The sequence below is a fragment of the Protopterus annectens genome, chromosome 10.part0 (genome assembly GCF_019279795.1).
Source record: "Protopterus annectens isolate FY-2018-M chromosome 10.part0, PAN1.0, whole genome shotgun sequence".
Lineage (NCBI taxonomy): Eukaryota > Metazoa > Chordata > Ceratodontiformes > Protopteridae > Protopterus > Protopterus annectens.
This window is the reverse complement of record NC_056744.1, coordinates 1,595,196,356-1,595,223,307: the sequence shown is the minus strand read 5'-3', so window position 1 is coordinate 1,595,223,307 and position 26,952 is coordinate 1,595,196,356. Positions and strand designations below refer to the sequence as shown.

The 26,952-nt window shown below is 41.7% G+C and overlaps 1 protein-coding gene across 1 annotated transcript in view; it reads right to left on the bottom strand.

The window, feature by feature from the left end:
• Window positions 1–26,952, bottom strand: part of LOC122813770 (CD276 antigen-like) — a 730,017-nt gene that overhangs the window by 74,779 nt on the left and 628,286 nt on the right. Inside the window, exon 7 of the mRNA XM_044086264.1 lies at window positions 9,669–9,742. Within this exon, the coding sequence (XP_043942199.1) occupies window positions 9,669–9,742 (74 nt within the window). The remainder of the gene's footprint in view (window positions 1–9,668; window positions 9,743–26,952) is intronic.

Below are 26,952 nucleotides of genomic sequence, written 5' to 3'. Positions count from 1 at the left end.
GTTGTCGCGTACTCTTCTGACGTCAGGAAGGCTAGAGTATAAAAGACACAGCCGATGCCATCTTCTTCAGTCTTTCTTGCCCCAGATGTCAGGTGCCCCCAAAAGGAAGGCAATACATAAATTAGTGTAATACACAAAAGTAAGCAAATAAAACATAGTAGGATAACCCAGTCAGCAGGTATGAATAGGTATTCAAACCCCAAGGTCTTACCAAGAGGGAAGGAGGTGGAAACCTGTACTGCAGCTGTAATAGCCCTCGAACATCTACATTTATGGTAGGTACAAAACTGTACTATGTTCATCGTGCATTACAGCTGCAGTAATTACATATGGGTAGAATCCCAAAGCTATGTATAGGGTGGTAGGTACTATACGGAACTGGGTTGAGCCAGAATGCCCTGCAAAACTGCAGTGGCAAAGCCTGCTCTTGTTCTGGAGTATAAAGGCAGATGGTAATGCTTTGTGAAGGTATGTACCGAACTCCAAGTGGCTGCCTCCAAGATATCTTTAGTAGGCACTCCTCTGAGGAAGGCTGTAGAGGTGGCTGTGGCCCTAGTGGAGTGTGATCTGATACCAGTAGGTACGAGCTTTCCATGATAGGAATAACAGAAGCGTATGCAGTGACCAATCCACTTGGAAATGGTCTGTTTAGTTACAGGTTTCCCTTGACCCCCCACAGCATAGGAAACTAGGAGTTGATCTGATTTTCTGAATGACTTGGTTCTGTCCAAGTAGTAACGTAGCTGCCTATGGATATCTAAAGAATGAAGCAGCCTCTCACCTTTGTTTTGAGGATTAGAGTAAAAGGTAGGAAGGTGGATGGCCTGGTTTAGGGCTACCCTAGATACTACTTTAGGCATAAAGGAGGGGTTAGTACGCAGGGAAACCCTGTCCTGATGGAATATGAGGAATGGCTGCACCGCCATGAGGGCCTGTAACTCAGATACCCTACGAGCTGAAGTGATGGCCAGGAGGAAAGCTGTTTTCCAGGACAAATATTGTAATTCTGCTGAAGCAGCTGGTTCAAAGGGAGGCAATGTCAATTTTTCCAGTACATAGTTAAGGTCCCAAGCTGGTACTGGTTGTTTCCTTGGAGGCCTTATGTTCTTAGCCCCTCTGAGGAACTGTCGCAGTAGTGGGTGTGAGAATAAAGGAGGATCCATATTGAATTCTGCAGATATTGCTGAGGCATGTATCTTGATTGAGGAGAAGGAAAGTCCCTTGCTCAAAAGTTCAGTTAGGTACTGTAAAATCTGTGGCAGGTTTAATTTTCTAGGATCCTGTCCTCGTTCTTCATTCCAACAGCAAAACCGCTTCCATTTTGCGGAGTAAGCTTTTCTTGTAGATGGTCTTCTAGCCTCCAAAATGACATCCTGCACTTCTTTGGAGAGTAGTGCCTGATGTGAAGTTAAGGGATTTTCCATGCAGCTAGACTGAGAGTTTTCAGCTGACTGTGAAGAGTTTTGAAATTGTTCTGCGTCAGCAGTAGAGGTGTTAGAGGCAGGGGCCACGGAGGAGTGTGTGTTAGGCTCCTCAATAGTGGATACCAATGTTGTCTCGGCCAATCTGGAGCAATCAGTATCATCCTTGGCTTGTCTGTTCTTGCTTTCAAAAGCACCTTGGGCAGCAGAGGTAGTGGTGGGAATGCATAAACTGACCAAGTTGTCCATGTGAATGAAAGGGCGTCCACTTTCCAAGCCTTTGGGTGTGAGGTCCTTGAGCAAAACTTTTTTAATTGATGATTTTTGTGGGAGGCAAATAGGTCTATGTCTGGCCTTCCCCATGCTTGAACAATCTGCATGAATACGTGTGGATGTAGCTTCCATTCGTGAGGATCTGTCATATGCCTGCTCAGAGTGTCTGCCAGTGTGTTTTCCATTCCTGGTAGGTACTGAGCCTGGAGTTCTATTTGTCTTTCCAGAGCTAGATTCCAAAGAGTCATGGTTAATCTGCACAAGGGATATGAATGAGTCCCTCCTTGTTTGTTTATGTACCATATTACTGTGGTGTTGTCTGTTCTTATGAGCAGCTGTCCTGGATGCAGGAATTCTCTGAACGCTGAGATTGCATTTATTACTGCCAGCATTTCTTTTTGATTGATGTGAAGGTGCTTTTCTGTTTTGTGCCATCTGCCCTGAATGCACCTGTCCTTCATGTGCGCCCCCCAGGCGTAATCTGAGGCGTCTGTGGTTATAACTTGTGTAGCTTGAGGCTTGCAGAATGGGAGGCCTTTGTTTACTTGGCATGCTTGGGCCCACCATATGAATTCCTTTTGTAGACAAGGAATTATTGGAATCTCCACTTCTAAGCTGTGACTGTGTTGAGACCATAGATTTTTTAGGTACCATTGAAGTTTCCTCATGTGCAGCTTTGCACATGGGATTAGAAGAATGCAAGATGCCATGAATCCCAGAGCCTGCAGGATTTTCCTTGCAGTAAGCCTGGTACTTTTTTGCAAGCATTTTGAAGTAATGAGATAGTTGCCCTTGTTTTTCTGTTGTTAGGTAAGCCATCTGGGTGTTTGTGTCCAAGTTGGCACCCAGGAAGGTAATTTTCTGAGAGGGTGTTAGTTTTGATTTCTCCTTGTTGATGGTGTATCCCAGAGAAAGCAGTAAGCGTGTCACATATGCCAGATGTTTGAAATGCAGTTTGCTGTCCGCTTGGATCAGGCAGTCGTCCAGATAAGGGTAAATTTGTATCCCTTGAAGTCTGCAGTATGCAATCACTGATGCCAGGCACTTGGTGAATACTCTGGGCAGTAGATAAGCCAAAGGGCAATGCAGAGAATTGATAGTGATTTGAACCTGCAAGAAATCTGAGGTATCTTCTGCAACTTTGTCTGATTGGGACATGCAGGTATGCCTCCTTGAGGTCCAATGTTACCAGCCAAAACCCTTGCCCAGCATGGGAAGGAGTTGCTGTAATGTGAGCATCTTGAATTTTGGCACTAGAAGAAATGTGTTGAGAATGGATAAGTCCAGAATGGGTCTCCAGTCGCTTCCTTTTCTTGGCACCAGAAAAAGCCTTGAATAAAAACCTTGTGCTTGTTGGTGCGTAGGTACCTTTTGTATAGCCCTCATGTTTAGAAGCTTTGCAATTTGTAGTTGTGCCTCTACCCTTTGATTTTGTGGTAGGTTTGGCATGCCTCTCATTTTTGGAAGAGTGTGGAAATGAAATTTGTAGCCTCTGTTTATTATGTCCAGAATCCATTTGTCTGTTGTGACAATATGCCAATTGTTTGCAAATAGTGCCAGTTTTCCTCCCAAAGGTGCTGCCAGTTGAATTCTGCTTGGCATGGAAATGAGGGAGTCATTGAGTTTGCTTTCTGTACTGCTGTGCACTGTCGTCACCACTTCTTGGTGTTGGTGATTGCCATTGTCTGCCTCTGTAGGATCCTTGGGGTTGTCCTCTGCCCCTTCCGCGTCTGTATCTGCCCCTTTGGGCTTTGTCAGAGGTTGGAAAGGACCAGTTTTTTGACGGCCAATTCCTGCTGAACCTTGGTGGCTGAACCTGTAAGAAAGCTTTGACAGTTTGCATAGATTTTGCCTTTTCTTCCATTTTACGTAAAATATCCTCAGCATTACCACCAAAAAGAACATCCTTATGTAACGGTGCATCCAGAATTTTTGCTTTCACCTGGTCTGGAAGATTTTGTTCCCTTAGCCATGCATGTCTGCGAATGACTGCTCCAGTGGCGGCTGATCTGCTGGAGGCCTCTAGTGCATCATAACCACATTGTAAGGTGTGTTTGCCCACTTGCTCAGCACTATGCATCATGTCCTGCAACTCTTTTAAATCTGGTTGTTCAGGTTGTGACATTTTTGTTTTTAATTGTGATAACAGAAATTGCTGATATTTAATCATATGAAACTGGCAGTTTAAGGCCCTCATGGCAAGGGTGGCCGAGGTGTAAACCTTCTTCCCCCACCTTTCTAGTGATCTAGATTCCCTTTCCGTAGGTAGTGGATTCTTGGCCGTGGAAGCCTTAATTCCTTTAGGGCCTTGAGAAATAGTTTCAGGGTCTGCATTATGGCCTTTATAGAGGAACTGATGAGAATTAGGAACTCTGTAATATCTATCCGGCTTAACTGGTGCAGGAGGCAGAGAATCAGGATTTAAACAGGCCTCCGAGTATACATCATCCAAAACCTCCAAAACAGGAGGAATAGCCAGAGGTCTATGCTGAGGTAACCAGAGGAATTCCCTAAGTCTTTTCTTAGAGTCTGAAAAGTCTTGGCCTTCCCAATGGAAGTGCTCTCTCAAGGAGTGTAAAGTTTCCCCAAAGGAAAAATCCTCAGGGGGAGATACAGAAGGAATGGACTGCTCTGCATCCGAATCCTCAAAAGGTGAATAAGACTGTTCTTCAGCATCAGAATGTTCTGATAAAATGGATTCTTGGTCAGAAGGAGGAGAATCCTCCTCTACTCTGGGTCTCTTGTCCGGAGGGGCCTGTGAGCCTCTGATAAGAGTGATCAGGTCTTCAGCCATTTTAAGCATGTGCTTCTTAGGCGTGGGCCCAGGTCTTGGGCCTTGTGAGGCAGGCCTAGAAAGATGCTTGGCTGATTTGGCTTTTGTAAAGGCCTTGATGGAGAATGAAGATGAAGGCCTAAATACACCATGGGTGGATGTAGATCTATCCACATTGGTGGGTTCGACATGAACAGGGGCTTCGGTAGTAGTTTGGGAAAGGACCGAAGAACCAGCGGTCTCAGGTACAGAAGACCCCGCCGAGGGAGTGTCGTCGGTAGTCAGGGACTGCAAAGGCGTCTCACTGAGAACCGGCCCACGTGGAGCTTGTTTCGGCGTGGTGTCGGTGGAGACCGCAGATCTCGACTGACGGTCCTTTTCTTTGCGTTTTCTGGACATAGCGGTAGTCGGAGTATCCGACGACATTTTATAATTAACGCTTTGCCAAAATAGTGTTCGCGAACTCCGACCGGCGCTGATAGTGCGTTTATTGAAGGTAGCACAGCGGCAGCCCGAGACGACGTGGTCTGGGCCCAAACAAGGTATGCAAAGGGAATGGAAATCCTTATGCGGTATTTGCTTCCCACAAGAAATACAATTATTAACTTTTTCTGACATTGGTCTGAGGCAAGAAAAGGTTCCCCAACGGGGTACTTAGCTTTAATGAAGACTTCGGTTCAATTCTTTCGTAATTCAGGAGCTGGCCGACCGGCACTTGCGACCTCCTTCTGCTTCGCGCCCCGCGCGGCAAAACAGACTGAAGAAGATGGCGTCGGCTGTGTCTTTTATACTCTAGCCTTCCTGACGTCAGAAGAGTACGCGACAACAACCGACGCCGGACCAAGACTTTGGAATTCGGCCGACCGAGGGACCGCCTGCCGGCTGAAAACCCATATGTAATTACTGCAGCTGTAATGCACGATGAACATCAGCATTTTGCATAGGGTTACTGCAGGCATTTTTTTTATTCTTTTAAGTAAAAATCCTTTCTTTACTGAAAAGAATAAATAAGAAAGCACCCGAGCAGAGTATCTTTTCTGGCTCATGCTGCACATGCACAGATCATGGGCACCCTCTCACAGGTTCTGTCACTTACTGTTTTCTTTAACTAGGCAGCAATTGACTGCTTAACTTATTATAATCAGCATACAAGTTAAATAAAGTTAGCCTACATCCTGAACATAATAAAGTTTTTAAAATAAAACTGTTTACTTGGCTGACCATGGACCCCTATGAAGATGTGGTTCCCAGAAGCTCATTGAATTCTCCCTATTAAATTCCATCACTGCTGAAGGCTAGCATTCCCATAAATGCCACACAACGTTCTCATCTGCTGCAGTACATGGTCTGGTAGCAGAATGTGACTGGAAGACATTTCTGCATTTGCATGGTGAAAAGAGGACTGTGATGACATTGTATACTTCTGTGCCACTGGCCTGTGGTGGGTAATCTCACATCAGAAGTAGAGTTCATATGTGAACCTACCTGTTTTGATCCAAAGAAAGTATGTACAAGGCTACCATTCACATGATGTCCCTCTTACTCATTTGCTACAGTCACAGTGCCCTCTGTATTCCTTCCTGTATCTTCCCCCATTGTGTAGGGTGCCTCATTACTCAATAATACCAGATATTGTCATTATTCCCTGCACTGTGATCTCTAGCAATGAATTTCAGCATCATCAATAGACACATCTAGAGCACAGACATTAACCCTTTGTTCAGCCTCTAACATTTTTATATCATGACCTACACTCATGACACATGTAAATGCAGGTCACTCAGAACAGCAAGGTAAACCCAATGGCATTAGCAAATGGCATTCACAGCAAGGGTACTCATGCAGAAAATGATACTGTACCTAAACTACCTTCAGTGGTAGAAGGATGCTGTTGCAGGAATCAGGTGTCTGTGAAGATAAATGTGCATTATACCAACTGGATTACCCTATACTAATATATCTAAGAACAGAATAAGCAAACCTCTGATAAGTAATACTAACCTGGTCTATCACAAAGAAAATATGAGAAAAGGGGACTAAGCCATCCCTGCACCACCATTCAAACCACATCTGGGGGGCTTGCATAGAACATTGCTTCTAGACAATGACATGAGGAATTTTTCTGTCTCAGTTGAGTCAAGTGGACCCTGAAAAGCTACCCTACGGTAGAGCATTCTATTTCAAACTGCAATGCCTTGCAGATGGTCATATCTGTGAGGCACAAGTGACACTAGCCCATTGCCTTGTTCTGCCCTCTCAATGTCACTGATGTCCTGCCGCAAGGACTGCTATATCTGGTGCCATAACCAATCACCGGCTTCCTCTCTAACAAGCATAAACAGGCCATGCTCTCTAAGAGCTTGCAGGAGAATCTCAATTTTTACAGTGCTGAAATTTTCTAACCACTGCTTGTTTGTTCTCTGGACATGCTGAATGTTGCATAAATGCAGGAATACATCAATACAAATCTACTGTGATTGCGAAGGGTACGGACGCAGAAAGTATGAATGTACCTGTTTCACAAAGGCACATATGCACAGTTTTCAGGCTGTAGCAGCTCAGGTATGTTAAATAAATAATTAATAAATAAATGTGAACAAACAGCTTTTCGTTCCTTATACCCTTACTCTTCCTTCTTCACGTACTTTCTTACTTCTATCAATTCCCTTCAATGACTTTCTCTGTATATATACCATCAGCCTGTTTTTCCCCCACTTCATATTACAGTTCCTGTTTATATTAGACTAACTTGCCTTTAATTTCACTACAAACTGTCTAAAATGTCTCTAAATATTAAATGACTGTCATATAATTTGCATCCATTCTTAACCAATGTTTTTATATTATGTCTAATTTGTTAAAATAACTTAAACTTCAGATGTTTTTGTTTTATTTTTGAAAATTGTAAAATTACTGTTCTTAAAATGTTTTGTAATAATTTAGAGCTTTTCTCCCTGTGCCTCCACTGAAAATGGACTTCTATTGTGTTGGACTTTCCTGGTAATCAAATGTCAATAAATAAACAAATAAACAAGTAAATACTAATATATACTAATTTCTAACAGACGCTATCCTTTAAAATGGTTAGGTGAGATATGCTGTATGATGACATCACAGTGTACAACTTCTGAATATGACTGGATGCCAGTGTCAGAGCAGACAGAGGGAAGTAGATTTTAGAGCAGGTTGATGGTTAATTGGAACACTGCCAGAAGTACTTCTACCCACATATTATCGCTGCCTGAAATTATTCTGCCAACACTGTATCACTGCCAGAGGTACTTCTACTCACATTGTATCACTGCCCAATATTATTCTGCACACACATAGCATCACTGCCAGAAGAACTTTGCCCATATAGTATCACTGCCAGAGATACTTCTGCCAACATGGTATCACTGCCAGAGGTACTTAAACCAACATGGTATCACTACCTGAAGTACTTCTGCACACATGGTATCACTGCCTGAGGTCCTTCTGCACACATGGTATCACTGCCTGAGGTCCTTCTGCACACATGGTATCACTGCCAGAGGTACTTAAGCCAACATGGTATCACTGCCAGAGGTACTTCTGCACACATGGTATCACTGCCTGAGGCCCTTCTGCACCATGGTACCAGGATAACTTTTGCCCACCTTGTATCACTGTCAGTGATACTTCTGATAATGTGGTATCACCTCTATAGATACTACTGCACATACTGAATCAGTGCCTGAGATACTTCTGCTCACATGGTATCACTGTCAGATGTGCATCTTCACACATGGTATCATTGTTGTTGATCAGTATGCATGTATACCTTTAAGAAGCTTTCCATGGGCTTACACGTGTGTATAAATACTCAGCATGTGCAAGCCACACTGTCATTTTGTAGAGAACTGTTGAAAAGTAAGCATGTACGTATGTAATGGGTCTGTCAGTTAATCAGTTTGTTTATATTTTATGTTGCTGCTATCCATCCAGATGTGTTTCTATACAATAAAGCATATAAACAAACTACTCCGCCTGTTTGTCTTGAATCATAACATAGGACGAGCAACATGGTGTCAGAATGGGAACCAGAATCAAGACCAAGAGGTACTCAGTTAATGTTGGAGGAATATTGAGGAATGGATTATCCCTACTGCACATACAACTCGCAAAGCAGGTCAGAAATAAATTCCAGGTATTAAAACTTGCTTAAATGATTTCTTACTCGAATAATATAAAACAAAGCACTCAGAATGCTCAAAACAAATTTCAAACTGCAACATATTGATAAAAATATTCAAAATAGTTACGAAAATGTTTGAAATAATATCTGAATCATATGAAACAACCACATTTTTTCACTATGTGCTATTTTTTCACATTAATTACAGCTATTAGAGATATCTGAAGTGTACAAAGTGTTCGCAAGTTTGTGCACCATTACAGTACAGATATTTCATAGAATAAAGCCATTTCAAGGCATATTTCTCAAAATACAGTATTTTGAAGAGTTTGTTGTGCATTTGAATGTTACTACAAGTACCTGGTGTGTCTGCATGTTCGTACATAATTACAAGGTCCATATTTGCAGTGTGTTTAAGCATACTTTGTTGGCATGGCTGAAAGATTTCAAAAACCTGGTCCACTTGTCTTTGATAACATTGCAAAGAACTGTTGTGTGTTTGATCAATAGTACAATATTTTCATACAAGCAGCATTTTCTGACAAAGATGATCATACAAAGGCATTTATTCTGCTTCATTTAGCTGGTTCAGAAGCCATAGAAAGACAGTGTTTGTTTGTGTATGCACCTGCTGTGTTTGTAGGAGGGGGAAACCTACTACATAGTGGTACTGGCTGAAACAAGGGAAGACCCCAAGTGCTTAAAATGTAAATTTAGAGAAATGTGTAACACCCAAATGAATATATTAATATGTGTGCCAATGCTCTGTGTGGTTGTATATCATTTGAAAATGTCAGTCCTGCAATGCAGACCTAACTGTCCAGACTGAAGTGGTTAGCTAAACACATACAGTTCACTGTATTTCACTTGAGCACAGTTGTAAAATCAAATCAAGTTGATTTCCTCATCAGATCAATACAGGATGATGTAATAGAAGAGAGCTTTGATATATTTATGCTTTCCTAAGGTATCCTAAGTTATGCTGCACTTTTAAACAGTCTAGGTGAACCCATGATTTAGTAATGTAAGCAAAACTATAACTTACCTGTTAATTCCTTAATATCAGACAATAAATGCAACATTTCATTTTTCATTACTGCAGTGATAGCTTCATCACCCCTGTCGACAGAGAAAATAATAATCATAACAATAATAAAATAAAAAAAAAAATAACAATAACAAAAACATTAGTATATATTCACTATACTATAAGTAGCAATGAGTATCTAATTACACATTTGAGTAAAATGCTAACATTACATTACAAGCACATTACAGATATTGAAAATTTGTGTGTATGTATATATATATATATATATATATATATATATATATATATATATATATATATATATATATATATATATATATATATATATATATATATATATCCTTGCCCAAGACAAAAAAAAAAAAAACATAGGCCTTGTGACAATTTATTACAAAGTTAACAGTGTACAGTACAAAATAAAGTTCACTTAAACATATCACTGGTAACATGGAAATGTTAACCATCATGACAGTGTAAAAAATGCTCACCACTAAATACTACCAGAACAGTACCTTAATCACAGTCCATCCACTGAAACAAGCCATGCACACCAGAGCAGTATGCCACTGCTCACTGAAAACTTGCATTAAATCACCAAGAGAAAAAGGGGAATAAGGGGATCCTCAGCAAAACCAGACCCGTCTGACATTACTCACCAGCCTGCATCACCAGTCTGTTCCCCCTTTTCCCCTACAAACCTCCATCTCTATTCTGCAACATATCCCGTAACACCAAATAAATATTTAAATTAAATAAATTCAGGCCAACCTCACTCAAATGTACCTCATCCTCCCTATACCATAATGGATAATACACCAAAACTGAAGAACCAAATGCTCTTGGCATGGTTAACAAAGCACCAAGCTACCTCTAAAGCTTTAAAACATTTAGCAGGCCTCTACACTAACCCTGGTAACATTTCTGACCACAGAAGCAAACAAAAGTACAGCTGTGTAAAATCTTACCATTACAGTAGATGTTCTATTTTTTGCTGTTGCAGTATTCCTTACATATGGGATATCCTTTCAAAAATAGCCCAACATCTGGCCAACATACCAAAGCCTTTACATCCTCCTAGCATTGTATATCAGGCGTATGCTTCCTATGTAGGTGTAGGGCATACAGATGACGTAGGAATGCTCAATTCTCAGAATGGAAGTATTCCAAGAGAACTAAAGTAACCTCAGGAAAAACAAGGCCATATACATCCAGAAAGAAAAAACGATGCGCATGGCGGCCACGTGTGTTAGAAGTGAAACGTCTGTAATGAAGTGCAAAAATGAACACACACACATGGTTTTCCAAATAAGTACATTTTTGCACTTCATTACAGAGTTTCACTTCTAACCCTTCTCAACCCCCACTATACTATATAACCTATCAAGTAATGCCAACTCTTTTACCCTTCAACCTGTACCAACTTACCATCTATAGACACTTAACAAAACTTAAACCCACCACCCTAGCAGTAGACAAACTACCTGCCAAATTCCTACAAATAGCCGCCAAAGCCATTTCCTACCCAATCTCTATTATCATTAACAGATCAATCGCAGAACAAAAGGTGCCACTTCTCTGAAAAATCTCCGACATTATACCAATACACAAAGGGGGCACCTCCACTGACCTAACAAACTATCGCCATAGAGCTATACTTCCCCCACTGGCTAAAATACTGGAAAAATTTATCCACTCCTAGATCCTAACACATCTTCTCTCCAACAATCTTTTTGATGAAACTCAACAAGGATTCCACCCCAACCGTAGCACTACCACTGCACTCATCCATTTTAGTAACCTATTAAATATGCTACGTAACAACGGCCAACTAGTGTCTCCAATTTTCCTTGACTTATCAAAGGCGTTTGATACAGTCTCCCATACAAAACTTCTAACATCACTCTCAGAATTAAAACTAACTGGCCCCACTCTATTATGGTTTCAAGACTACCTCTCCCAATGCCAACAAACCGTTCAGTGGAAAAACTCCCTTTCCCCCCTGCTTCCTGTAAAACTAGGAGTACCCCAAGGAACAATCATAGGACCCCTGCTTTTCAGTATATTTACAAATAATCGTCACAAAGCCACTGCTCTAGCAAACCTGGTTCAATACGCTGATGATTCCACCTTAATTTACTCTGCCCCCAACCTCCAACAACTTCACATCAAGACCCAAGAAGCCTTTACATCTATCAAAACCTGGCTAGCAAACTCCCAGCTAAAACTAAATCCTAAAAAGACCCAACTTATGCTCTTCCATCCTTCCAAAGCAGCAGTACCTACTCCCCCATTCTCTATTTTTGCATCAGATAATATCCCTATCTCCCCCGTCACACAAACCAAATTACTAGAGGTCATTGCTTACAATAATATAAAATTTGACAAACACATAGCTCATACAATAACCAAAATCAACAAAAAACTAAGTAATCTTTACAGATATAAAAACTTCCTAATTAGCAAATGTAACGTTACCCTAGCTCGTACCCATCTTCTCTCTACCTTACTGCATGCTTCTCCTGTCCTAATTAATCTAAATAAGAGTGACTTAAACAAGCTATCAGTATGCTACAACAAAATGGCAAAATTTGCCACAAAATCTTCCTACTGCACCCACCACTGTCAAGCTCTAAAACAGCTTTCCTGTCTGGAACTCCCAAATACTTTAGCTCTAAACCAATTTCTTCTAGCTCCCCAAATACTGTACCAACCAGACAAAACTCCAGCCATAGAAGACCTGATCACTCTGTACTCCAATAACAGAGAACTTAGATCCACTAACAAGGCACTAATGCAATCTCCAAAAGCCATTACAGCTCTGGTGACTCCCTGTATTCTATCAACACTACCTAGACTTGGAACTCCCTTCCACTACAAATCAGGGTACAACCTAACAAAACCATCTTCAAAAAAACAGCTTATTTTCCACCTAAACAGCTCCTGGACATGTAACTGCCTAGCACCTGGCTGACATATTCTAACACCTTTCCCCTACCCACTATCCAACATCTTCTTTAAAAATCCACAGATGCACTACATATTATCATAACTTACCTTACCAACTCACCAGCACCTACTCCCCACTATCTATACCCACTAACTCTCCCCTAGACTAAGTTGAAAAGCTTTCCCTTAAAATGTCAATGAACCTCATATGAACTTGTCTGTATTCTCCTCCTTTGACAAACTGGCTAGTATTTTTAGTTTTTCCTTTCTTCTCTTATCTTTATTACATCTTCAAGATTATTTGGCTAGTATTTTTTTAGTTTTTCCCTTTTTGTTTTATCTTCACTACATCTTCAAGATTATCTCTACTAAACATACTGTACGAACAACAATCATATGTTACTACCAGCTATACTTTTAATTGTATGTCTAAACCACTATGCGTATATAAATATCCTATGTAATCATGTTATTATCTGCTATAATTCATAACTGTATGTGTAAACCACAATGCTCATGTAAATATCTTATGTATAATATGTTAGCAATTGTTCTGGAACTTTTCTCCCTGGGCCTCCACTGAAAACAGACAGCTCTGTCCAGTCGGACCTCCCCGGTAAACAAATGTAAAATAAGATAAAAAAATAAATAAATAACGTGCGTGGTGACCATGCACATATTTTTTCTCCCTTTTCTCATCCAGGAAAACTGATTAATGAGGTTTTGTCTTTGCCTGTCTCACAAAATCTCTTCATAGCATTAGAGCACCAAAGAGATGTTAACTACCTTGTTTGACATGTCTGTATGTGTCTGTGCCTACGCATGCATGGATAACTCAAGATTTCACGATACATTTCTTGTGCATTCTACATCATGCCTTTGACCAATAGTGATGACATACAAAGATAATAATGTCCCTCCAATAAAGAAAGGAGTTCCCTTGTTACTGCACAGTCCCCAGGCTAAGCTAAACTTAAATGCTACCTGCAATTTAATACTATTTCTGTCTAAGCTGCAGTATAAAGAACTCTAACCTAAGTATCTAAAACACACCACCACAAAATAATGGAACCCCAACACTGCACAAAACTATTAAACCATATTTCCTGCAAGTGTAAAGGTGAGGCATAAAAAACACAGTAGCCAAAACATGTAAAGCACACCAAAACATTAACACATTAACAGAAAACAGTATAAGCTACAATACTGCAGAAAACTACAAAATATCATTTTTGCAGTGCAGCTGCGTTCCTCCGCAATCCCCTCCTAACAATTGTGGGGCCCTGCCCTCACGCTCCTAATCTCTAAATAGACTTCTTCAAAGGTTGCACAAACATGAAGAAAAGGGAGAAAGGTTACTTGTTTTCATTTTTACTTTTCTCGTTTCTTCGAGTTGCTTGGGTTCTGAGATACCTTTATTGCATCTGTAATAAACCAATAGCCCACTTCCTAAGATGCAGAGTACAGAAATATTTCCACTGTAGATGTATGGCACCTCAAGTGTTGACCACACATTATGACACAGCACACAGCGAGTTTCCCCACATATGCCTGAACCCAAGCACCACAGTGACATGAGGTACAGAATTCAATTCCTGAAACTGCACTGCAGTTGGACAACAGTATCTTTTATGAACTTTGTATTTTGGTGGCAAAATCCACATTCTAGGTTTGGACATTAATTAGTTCAATTTCCGCATTACTGCCAATTTGAGTTCCTGTGTAGCTTAACGTCTTGTTCATCTTTGTGGTCTCTTCAGGTAATCTTATCCCCCAACACCTACAGTAATCTACCATGGGAATTTCAGTTTAGATACGCATTACAAAGATGCTTCTGATTTTCTTTTCCTTCCAGCACCATTACGCGATAATCAGCACCTCTAATACAATGTGCAACAAGCCCTTACAATGAAGTCTCACTCTTCCACTCAGTGTGTGTGTGTGTGTGTGTGTGTGTGTGTGTGTGTGTGTGTGAGATTGCTTACTCACTCTCACTAGCAGCTCTAATGCAACATACAACAAGCCCCTACCATGAAGTCTCACTCTTCCACTCGCACTCATTTTGTGTGTGTGTGTGTGTGTGTGTGTGTGTGTGCGCGTGGGATCGCTCACTCGCTCTCACTCTTCACTCTCACTGTGTGGGATCGCTCACTCTCACTGTGTGTGTGTGTGTGTGTGTGTGTGTGTGTGTGTGTGTGTGTGTGTGTGTGTGTGTGTGTGTGTGTGTGTGTGCGTGTGTATTGCTCACTCGCTTTAACTCTTCATTGTGTGTGTATGAAAAGCTGAATTAGAAGTACATAAGTCAAACTCTACCCTTAAGGACAGAGTTTGACTTATGTATTTCTGTTTCACTTTTCCATTACACTCCAGGCTCTTGTACCATCCCATAAGAAGTTTCACTTCAAAAAAAGAGACAGAAATAGGGCAAAAAAGGAAAAAAATACCCTTAGCCCACAGAATGTTACCAACAGAAAGGAGGGATGGACTGAATACTGCAACAGTGAAAAGTACGACATCTACTCTTATGATATGATTTTATGTAACTATACAATGACTACTGCAGCATTCCTTAGACATGGGAGAGTAAAAAGTTACTGTGAAGTATGGGAGGAGGAAGGTATGGAACAGCCTCCACCAACCCATGCAGGATAGCCCTGGCAAAGCCTGACCTGGCTTAGAAATGACTTTGTTCATTCATTATTGATGGGTTATCGGTTCCGTCCTCGGAACTGAGCCGGCCAATATCAAGCTTGCGTCAGCCAAAAACTTTCGACCCAGAATGCTCTGCTGACTGTTACCTCAGATCGAGTTTGCAAGTCGATAGGTAAAAGTAGAGACTACCTCTGGTCATAACAGACCTACCAGAAAGGAGTACATGAGATCAACCAAGAACCTCCGGATGGGGGAGGAGGGTGGGAAGTAATGAATGAATAAAGATCAACAACACAGATGGAACATCGTGTTAAGACATAACTTCTTTATCTGATGTTGTTAATCTTTGTTCATTCCTTACTGATGGGACAGAGTCCCCAGCTACCTGTATTCCTGGGTAGCCCTCATGGAAGGACATTCCTGAGCACCACGGAGCCAAAGGAAGCTCTACCTCTGGAGGCCAAGTCCAATTTGTAATGAAGAATAAAGGTATGAGGTTTGGCCCAAGTTGCAGCTGAGCAAATATCACTGAGGGAAGCCTTAGCATGGAAAGCTGCTGAAGTTGCCATAGATCTTGTAGAATGTGCTTTCACCCTGTGAGGCAAGGTGACATTGTTTGTGTTGTAGATAAAGGTTATAGAATTTCTCAGCAATGAAGCCAATGTAACTTCTGATACAAGATGACCCCGTCTTGGTCCAGAAAAAGCCAGAAACAGTTGGTCTGATTTACGGGTATATTTTGTTCTGTCCAGATAAAATCGTAATTGCCTATGAACATCCAAGGAGTGCAGGCAATACTCTCCCTTGTTAGAATGGTTAGGAAAGAACACTGGAAGGTCAGCAGACTGACTGATAGATCTCTCTGACACCACTTTTAGTAAAAAGGTAGACTTAGTTCTCAGTGATACCCTATCCTTATGGAAGATAAGATAGGGAGGTTTGATGCACAAGGCCTGGAGTTCTGACAATCGCCTGGCTGATATGATTGCAATCAAAAACAAAGTTTTCCAAGAGAGATATTTTACATCACATGAAAACGCAGGTTCAAAGGGGGGAGCTGTTAGCGCTTGCAGAACCAAAGCCAAATCCCAAGGCTGTATGGGTTCTCTAAAGGGAGGTTTTAGGTGGATAACCCCTTTCAAGAAAGTCTTACAGAGTCTGTGTGACATAAGTGAAGAATCTTGAAAACCAATATGAAAATTTGAGATGGCAGCTAAATGTACACGGATAGTAGAGACAGACATCCCAGAGTGGAAAAGATGCGATAAGTAATCCAATACCACTGAGACTGGGGCTGACAAGGGGTCTAATTGTTTATTTGCTGCCCATAGAGAGAACCTTTTCCATTTGTTAAGATAGATTAGTCTGGCGGACGATTTACGAGCTGCAATAAGAATATTGCGCACAGGGGACAAAAGGTTTTCATGCCTGGCAATCATTGGAAGTGGAGAAACCAAGCTGTCAGTTTCAGGGTTGTTAGATTGGGGTTAAACAGCTCCTGCCAAGGTTTCAGAGAGCTGATTGATAAGATCTTGCTGAAGCTCGGTAAAATGTACCAAATAATTGAAAGACCTTACGGCGAAGGTTGATGAAGCAAACACGTTTCCCTAATCTGTCAGTCGCCCGGGACTCCTTGTTGGGGGGATGGACAGTTTGGCTCTCTTCTGCCAAATCCTTCTTAGTAGCAGCTGCCACCTCCATAGCATCTACTGAAAGACCTCGTGACCAATGGGGGTGCTCAGCTGGGGGCAATAATATTTTATTTGGTCTCTTAGGTATCGCTTCCATGGTGTCAGCAGCCTTCCATGCGTGCTGCATGATGAGCTCATCGGCAGGCGGGGTTGACCCAGGAGGTAGGGGGCCGGGCACGAAAAGCCTGCAAAAATACAGATTCCTCAGAAGAAGGATTAAAGGGCTTCTAGTCACCCCTCTGTCTAAAGATCTCGAGGATATCACCAAAGGAGACCTCCTCAGAGGGTGACTGTGGGGACCCTTCCCTGTCATCAAAATCCGTATCTTCAGTCAATGACTCCTCAGTAGAGTTCATGTGCTTCCTCTTACACGATGCTTTGTGGGGTACTTCCTCAGTGGGAGGTTCTGGGGAAGACTGCAAAGAGGGGGGTCTTCTGAGGAGGAGAAACCTGAGGCTCTTGTGCCCAGTGTCCGGCAGTTGAAGCTTGTGGCACAGAGGGAGGAGAGGACTCCGACAAATGAGCTTTGCCAGAGGAGGCAAGCACCCTCTCCATGGCCTGGAAGGCTGGCCCATCCAAGGAGGGATGGGAGCCCAGAACCAAGCATGACAACCTCAGAATCGGGGTCATGCCCTGCCCCGACGAGCCTGCCCCCAGACAAAGAGTCTCAAGAGGACCGTGAACCGTAAGAGAGAGAACATCCCTGGAAGGTGCCAGAGAAAAATCGGTGTGGAGCTAGGAATGCCCTCCCTAACAGCACAGCCACTGGCCTGAAAAGAGCCCAATGCTCAGTGCTCCAAAGATCACAAGGACAACTCTGGTTCCAAAGTGAGATCCACTATTGGAATTGTAGGGAGGGAAGCTGCTGTCGGAGTAATAGGCTTCGAGACTTGAGTGGAAGTCGAAGGAGGAGTATACATTGGGGTTTCAGGAGATATACGTTCACCTGAATGAGGGAACGTGGACTTCGACGGGTGAGAGAGACCACTGGCCACAAGCAACTGGTCAACAAGCCGCAACACATTCTGTTCAGAAAGACTCTTGGTTGACCTCATGGAGAAAGCTGATGGTGATTCTGGCCTTTCTGGGAAAGGCCTACACTGACTACTAGCAAAAGGATTCAGTGAAGTGGAACATTTGGTCCTTGCTAATTCAATAGGTGCAGAGCTCAGAGCCGAGAAAGTCTGCACCGCAGAAAACGGTGTGGAACAAGTCTGCGCTGAAGATGTCAGCACTGTAGTAGTTGAAGGTGTCTGCACCGTAAAGGCAAAGGTCTGCCCTGAAGGATACGGTGCTGTAAGGACTGCACCGAAGCACACATCGGTGCCGAAAATGTCTGCGCCATGGAGTACAGAAGAGTCATACTTGGAGCTGAAGGTGACTGTACCAACGGTGCCGAAGAGGACTGAACCTGTATAGATGGTGCCATTACAGGTTGCAACAGAACTGTTCGAACCATAGTTGTCTGCACCGGGAACTTCGGTGCCGGTATCGATAAAGGAGACATGGCTGTAGTAGAATCATTTGGGGCAGTGAAAAGCCTGGAGCCGACAGGGTGATGGGGGGCAGCACCATAGTACTAATCAATTTCACCTTGTTGCGAATCGACTCCCTACGATCTCCATAGGGAGAAGAAGAGAGTGACTTTGATGAAGAAGAGGAAGAATGCCTCTTGCGGGGTTCAATGGGGGGGGTGAGCCCTCCGAACCAGAAATAGCCTCAGAGAAAGGATACTTGAGGAGACTTTTCAAAATTAACTTATTCTTCCTCTCGTTGAGAGTCCTGGTAGAGACATTTTTACAAATCCCATACGGAGGATCCACAGTCAAGTGGGAGACATTAAGACAGTAGACACATAAGTCATGGCCATCAGAAAGCAGTAACTTACGGCTGCAATCCTTGCACTGCTTGAAACCAATGCTACTTTTATTATCTGACATAACTGGTGTGGAGAAGAAGCACAATAACAAAAGGAAGAATTAGGGCTACCCAACAAAAGGGTAAAAAGAGAAAAAGAAGAATTACCAACGATGGTAATGAAGAATTATCACAGGGTAGAAAAGAGGGTAATAAAGGGAAAATACTAAAGGGAGAGCGTCTAAAGTGTGCTATAGGGTAGGAGAATATCAGAATAAACTTTCGAGAAAAATTTAGAGTAATAATATATAAACTTTCAAAACACTTAACTGAGAGAGTGGCTTGATATGGCTGTACAGCAACACGGCAAACGAGATCTGGGGTAACAGGGAGCACAGTGTTCTGGGTAGGACCTTGGCTCGAGAGGTTTTGGCTGACGGGATCTTGATATTGGCCGGCTCGGTTCCAAGGACGGAACTGATAACCCATCAGTAAGGAATGAGCGAAGATTAACAACATCAGATCATATGTTTGAGACCTTTTTGCCTGTAAATGGTTGGCAGACTTGGAAGATTAGTTTCTCTGAAATTTGGGATAGGAGAAACAAAATTTGTTTTAAGGTCCTGCATAACCTTGCCTTTGTCTTGCAAGGATTTAAACAGTTCTGCAGCAGCAGTACCAAAAAGATTCTAGTTGTCTAATGGAGTCTAAGAGTTTGGCCTTAATGTCATCCAGTAAGGCAGGTCTGTAAATGAACCATGACAGAACCTGAAGCAGCAGCTCTAGAAGATGAATCAGCTGAATCATAACTACATTTGATGGAGTGGTGAGCCACCTGAGAAGTGGAACTTAATAGGGAGAGGGCAGCAGTCTTGTTTCAAAAGTCAAGTAGGTTGGATAGGACCCCTTCCCTGAAGCAGAGACAAAAGAGCCAGAACATATCTGGTTATATGGGTCTGGTAGTTTATGGCCCTAAAGGCCAAGGTAGCAGAAGTGTACACTTTTTTCCCAGAGCCTCTCCATAGCTCGACTGTCTTTACCAGAAGGGAAGAGTTTGGAGGAGGATAAAAGCTTGGAAAGGTTTGTCTGCAGAAAGAGACACACTACAGCAGGGTCTGAATAAGGACATTTGTAAAGGTACTTAGCCTCAGACACCTTAAAGAAGCAGTCTGGCTTCTTGGGGGCCAGAAACTGGGAGTCAGGAGTCAAAGATGCTGCTGTAAATGTATCCAATAAGATAAGCCAGTACAGAGGGAGAAGCTGAAGGTTTAGGAGATTCCATTAGCAATAGCTCATAATACCTGTTTTGAATGTAAGATACTTGGGAACAATCAGTTTAAAGTGTTCCATCATACAAATCACCATGTCCCCAAAAGACAACTCCTCAAAGGGAGAATCAAGGGCTAAGGGAAGTTTCCTCCTCAGACCCAAAGTCTAAGGATGTAAGGATTTGTGAAGAAAAGGCCAAGGATTCATACCCAGAATCCAGCTCCTCAACCAAGGAATATGACTCCCTAGTTTTCTTGACTGAGGTGGGAGACCAGGGAGAAGCAAGAACAAATAATCCTGAGAAGACTTCAAGGCCACCAGAGCATTAAACAATCCCTGGGTAAAACCCTGCCTTTCTTTATGTGGATCCTTAGCAACAGGTGGAAAATGTTTAGTGTTCTCCTTTTTGATAGGATATTAGCTTTGACTAATCTAGGATGTTCAAAGCCTTGCCTAGATTCTATAAGGGTACCAGGGACCTCTTCCCTAACTAGAATTTGAGGGGTCCCCCTAGGCCTGCCAGAAATAATCAGCTATGGTTCCCCCTCAATGTCCGCAGCAGGCATCTGCACAGCTTCAGCAGACATTTGAGAAGCTGGTTCCATGCCAGCCTCTGACTGGGTCACGGCAGAGATAATTGGCGTCTGCATCACACAATCATCAGGTTCTTCACCCACCCCAAGAAGACGTCTGTTGGAAGCTAGACAGCAGCAGTATCAGAGTGACACTTTTTACTCTTCTTTTTAAGAGGCATCTGCTCTTTGTGGCTGGTTGAATTCCACCATGGTAGCCTGGGTCGAAATCTTAATATTTTGTTTCTCCAAATAGCTAGACAATGAAGACAGACATCTGTGGAGTGTTTTTGGAGCAAACGTCTGACAAATGATACACTTTGTATGGGCATGTGTAGTACTTAAGTAGTTTCTCTTTATGGGGAATCTGCCTCCCACAATGACATTTTCTCTTCCTGGAGAAACTGGGAGTCAGGAGTCAAAGATGCTGCTGTAAACGTATCCAATAAGATAAGCCAGTACAGAGGGAGAAGCTGAAGGTTTAGGAGATTCCATTAGCAATAGCTCATAATACCTGTTTTGAATGTAAGATACTTGGGAACAATCAGTTTAAAGTGTTCCATCATACAAATCACCATGTCCCCAAAAGACAACTCCTCAAAGGGAGAATCAAGGGCTAAGGGAAGTTTCCTCCTCAGACCCAAAGTCTAAGGATGTAAGGATTTGTGAAGAAAAGGCCAAGGATTCATACCCAGAATCCAGCTCCTCATCCAAGGAATATGACTCCCTAGTTTTCTTGACTGAGGTGGGAGACCAGGGAGAAGCAAGAACAAATAATCCTGAGAAGACTTCAAGGCCACCAGAGCATTAAACAATCCCTGGGTAAAACCCTGCCTTTCTTTATGTGGATCCTTAGCAACAGGTGGAAAATGTTTAGTGTTCTCCTTCTTTTTTATAGGATATTAGATTTGACTAATCTAGGATGTTCAAAGCCTTGCCTAGATTCTATAAGGGTACCAGGGACCTCTTCCCTAACTAGAATTTTAGGGGTCCCCCTAGGCCTGCCAGAAATAATCAGCTATGGTTCCCCCTCAATGTCTGCAGCAGGCATCTGCACAGCTTCAGCAGACATTTGAGAAGCTGGTTCCATGCCAGCCTCTGACTGGGTCACGGCAGAGATAACTGGCGTCTGCATCACACAATCATCAGGTTCTTCACCCACCCCAAGAAGACGTCTGTTGGAAGCTAGACAGCAGCAGTATCAGAGCGACACTTTTTACTCTTCTTTTTAAGAGGCATCTGCTCTTTGTGGCTGGTTGAATTCCACCATGGTAGCCTGGGTCGAAATCTTAATATTTTGTTTCTCCAAATAGCTAGACAATGAAGACAGACATCTGTGGAGTGTTTTTGGAGCAAACGTCTGACAAATGATACACTTTGTATGGTCATGTGTAGTACTTAAGTAGTTTCTCTTTATGGGGAATCTGCCTCCCACAATGACATTTTCTCTTCCTGGATGACATGAGTTCCGAATAAACACAGACAAAAAAGAAGAGAAGGAACCCCAACAGGGAACTTAATTGTAAATGGCTTGGTAGGAATCAACTCAGCAAAAAGGTGTTCAGACTGAAGTTCCAATGTAGCATTCAGATGGGTGGCAAATAAGTTCTGAGGATTGAGTGTGTGTACATCACCTTTATTCTCTACACCTGCATGGGGAGCATAATTCTGATGTAGTAAACTAGAAGGATGTAAAAGCTTTGGTATGCTGGCTGGACATTGGGCTATCCTTGGCAAGAGATCCTACATGTAATACTGCTACAATGATAAGGTAGAAACATCAACACACTCCTAAACCTCTGTCTCAAAAGCACCGTATCACACACAATCCGCCCAAGAAGCCTTCTTTTCAGCACCAAAGTCAAGTTATTACCCCCAAAATGTATCAAAACTAGCTTGATAGTGCCTCTCTCCAAATATAAAGAATTTATCTTACCAAATATCTGCCTCCAATCCATCCCTCCCTCTACAACCACACCAAATAACTGCCCATTTAAAGAGGTCAAAGTATAACATGACACCATGCAATTTGATCTGTGCACTCTTAGCCACCCAATAAAGAAAAGATCGGCCAAGGATAACAATCTTGCTGCATTCTGACAAACAATCAAAACAAAAGCACTGACTGAATACATCATGTCAACAAATATAAGATAAAATGCATCTGAAAGCCACCTCCCCACTCTTTATGATTGCCACATAACTCCCGTCTAATGCCAGATCCAATGCTTGACTTATCCTAAAAGAATGCAATGTAAAGTGAACCCCTTTTACACCACAAAGCCTTTCTCATAACTATCAAAAACGAACTTACTGATACCTTAACTTTATTTACCTTCTGAAAGACTAACTGATCTCCTTCTGCTGATACCAAATTCTTCCAACACTTAGTCCATGTAACCAGGCACAACAACCTCTACAGAGTGGCATGCAGCTCCACCTGTTGAACTTGCCCTCGTTGATCCCTTTTCATCTATGCAACCAAACCAATACCACTACATTAGTAACACACACATCCTTCAAATATAAATCGCCCAACAATTCATAGTATGAAATGCACCAGCATACATAAATGCTGGCAGACAAGACCATAAGACACACTCAGAGCATTTGTCACCACAACTAGCAGACCTGACAGCAACACCCTCAAAAGGCACCTACCCAGTAGTAATCATTTATCAAAATTAGCCTCCTTTGCTCTTTCCCAACGTTCCAACATTCATAACACAACCCAATGTTTGGTAACATCAATCAGGCCCATCAGCTTAACCATTAGAATTAAAGCTGCCATATGTACTTTAACTGTACACACTGCCTCACACAAGAATCCACTTGAAACAAAAAAAACAACACCCTTGTAAGTAACCCCCTCACTCAAAAGACAAAGCCCTCCAAAAGTGAACTAGCCAAAATAATACTAAACAAACATTACCTGTTAACCACTATAAAAATCCCTAACCTACCTTTTCCAAACTTAGTACCTGAACCTCACACCATACAACTTCTCATGGTTGCTCGGGCGTAGGTAAATGGTGCCTATGTGTTCAAACACCCAAATCAAAAGACCAATTATCCCTCAACCTTAGACTTGTATAATGACCCCTCCCATCTACCTACCCTGAACTTGCTAGCCTTAACTACAACATGCCCCCTATTCATACTCCACCCTCCTCCACCCTCTACTTAACCCTGAGTACCGTACCCAGAGACGCAAAAAAATTTGTTTATTTCATCATGGCTTGATGTTTCCTATATTTTAACAGCACTCTGGGACTATTTACAGGATTTTAAATTAAAAAGAAAACTTGAAAGAGATAGAGCTGAGTATGACAAAGGTGTAGCCTATCCAACCCCACCAAGCTTTGGAAATGAAATTACCAGCTTCCCGTGTAGACCATGTAAATGGGGACTTGCTAGAAGAAGTTACTGAACCTGAAGTACACCAAAATCAACATGAATCCCCTTTAGGGACCCCCCCCACTGAGACATTCACAGAGACTTACAGAGAGAGAGGAACAGGTACAACACTATCAGACACCCCTGAGTTATTGGGAGCCGAATGCCTCTTACAACAGGGGGAGGTGGTGAAGTGGACAACGAGGTGGGAACAGGATGGAGGGGGAGAGAAAACCACAATTACAGGAATTGGAATTAAACAAGTATACCATTATACACAATGCACAAGGAGATTTTAAGGTGTAGAACTATAGTGTCTTAAACATTGGTGTTAATTGGGCAAATGTATTTGAAAAGGGATTTACCTTTTTACCCACCACAAGTATAAAAATTGAAGAAGCCCTGATTCAGCTAAAGTTATACACTAGAAAAATTAACTTTAGGTTGTACTTCAATGACAACAGACATGTTGAACTCCATTCCTCTTCTGCCAACCCCATTAAGAGACCTAGTACTTTTAACCCCCCCCCCTTTCATCCTACAGTTTTACTCTTTGAAAAGTTGTGTGAATTTAACTTTAGAAATTATTTAAAGACAACTAAGCATGCAAGAGGTCAACACAATTTGAGTGACATGGAAACAACACTTTTACAAGAAATAATGAACAACAAAAGTGTGTATGTTATGAAGCCAGACAAGGGTGGTGGTAATGGACAGGAATGATTATGTAAACAAAATGTTCAGCATGTTGTACTCGGACACCTACGAGGAAGCTTCCATCAATGAAATAAATATAGCCTATCGTAAAATAGATCTTATTCTTGAGGACATGCTTTTGAATAGTCAAATATCTATGGAAGAACACAATTTCCTTAACATATGTAACCCCAAGATCCCCATGATATTCGGGATCCCAAAGGTTCATAAAAATGTTGTAGATCCTCCATTGCGTCCTATAGTTGATGCTAAGGCATCAAAAACTTTGTGTATTGCAAAATACATTGATTTTTATACAAAACTGTGTTAAAAACAAACCCTGTCCTGTTAAGAGACTCTTGGGATTTCCTCAGCAGAATAACCAATGATTTGTTTAGGGAAGAGATTATATTTATTACTATCGATGTGCAGGATCTCCTCTCTGTTATTCCGCATAGGATAGGTACAGACTGGTTTTATGACTACCTAAGGCACAACATTACACTGGGCCAAAGAAAGCTGAACATGCTCAGGGAACTCATTGAAGCAGTCTTAGAAAACAACTTCTTAACGTTTGAGGGTCAGTACTTTCGGCAGAAGACAGGAGTAGCAATGGGGGCAGCTTGTGCTCCCATGTTTGCAAACATGGTCCTTTCCTATTGGGAATGGAACTATGTGCTTAATTCAAAATTTAAGGCCTGTTGGACATTCTATGGATGTTTTTTTAGATGATGTGTTTTTTTTCCTGGATTGACACTGTAGATAAATTGGATATGTTTTTGACTACTTGGACACTACTACAGACTTCTTAAAATTCACCATGGACATTTAGGGGGACACTGTACATTTTTTGGATATAACACTTACCAAAAATTATGTTAAGAGAGGATCTGATTCAACTGTATACAGGAAAACTAGTTATTCCAACTCTCTGTTTCGTATGCCTCTACTACACCAAAAAAGGCTATTGTAAAGGGGCAATGCGTGAGACTAGCAAGAATGTTGTCAGGAGATGATGACTTCCAGGTGGAATTAGAAACACAAAGGTATGTTTGTACAGAGGGGATACCCAAAATTGTTTTTGAAAAAAATCTTTGATGAAGTCTGTAGGAAGATGGCCACAGGGCACTTTATTCCACTATTAGGAAGGCCTAATGCTACACTCACTACCCCTAGTGATAGAATGGACGACACAGCAGAGGGAACAAGTGGTAATCAATTCAACAATGGAATGGTGTTGAGCTACACTAATGAATTTGATGACTTAAGGAAGATTTTTAGAAAGAAATTGGGCTATCATTGAAGTCAACCTTAGTGCAGTGGGAAAAAGACCAGTAGTGATACACAAAAAAGCTCCTAGTTTTAAAATGATACTGGAAAGAATGGGAAGACGTGAAAATAAGGGAAGAATGGTCAAGTGCAGAAACTGTAATCAATGCAAGTATGTTATGGAAGGTTCTTCCTTTAATATACATGGCTTTGGGTACATAAAACTTAGTGGCAGGTTTGCAAGTTCCACTAAGGGCGTTGTTTTATCTAGGGTTATGCACACTTTGCACAGCATTCCACACAAGGAAAACAGGGAAAACTAAATGTAAATGCAGGCAAAGAATATATCAATATATATACGACATCAAAAAGAAAGATGAAAACAAATCCCTATATAGGCACATTAAATCCAACCCTACGCACCAGTTCATGTTTTGCATTACTGAGTGAGTGGGGGGCAAGTGATGACTTCTTAAATTTTTAGAACTTAAATGGCAACTTAGGACCAATGCCATCCAGCCACCAGGTTTAAATGAAAATGTTTCAATTTCCAGCATACTAAAACTCAAAACTGGATATTATTTTGGGTAATTATGCATTGACGCCATAGGGTATGCATTCGATATGTGTCACATAGGTTTGTAAAATTTTTTAGCTAACAGCATTATATAAAAAAACTGAAGAAATGTTTTTAATTTTAGCTGCAGTACTCTTTTAAGTGCACTGTGTAATGTTGTAAATTATTTCTTTGCAACTGTTACATGTTTTTACTAGCAGGTTTGACAACATTGTAGCTGTTTATGCTGGCACTCTGAGGAAATTTTACTAATTTGAATATTATGTAATCAATTAACTTAGTATGATGTATAAAAAGGCATGGGTAATTGTTCTGATGAAGCCCAGTTACTAGAGGACGAAAGTGTTTACCCT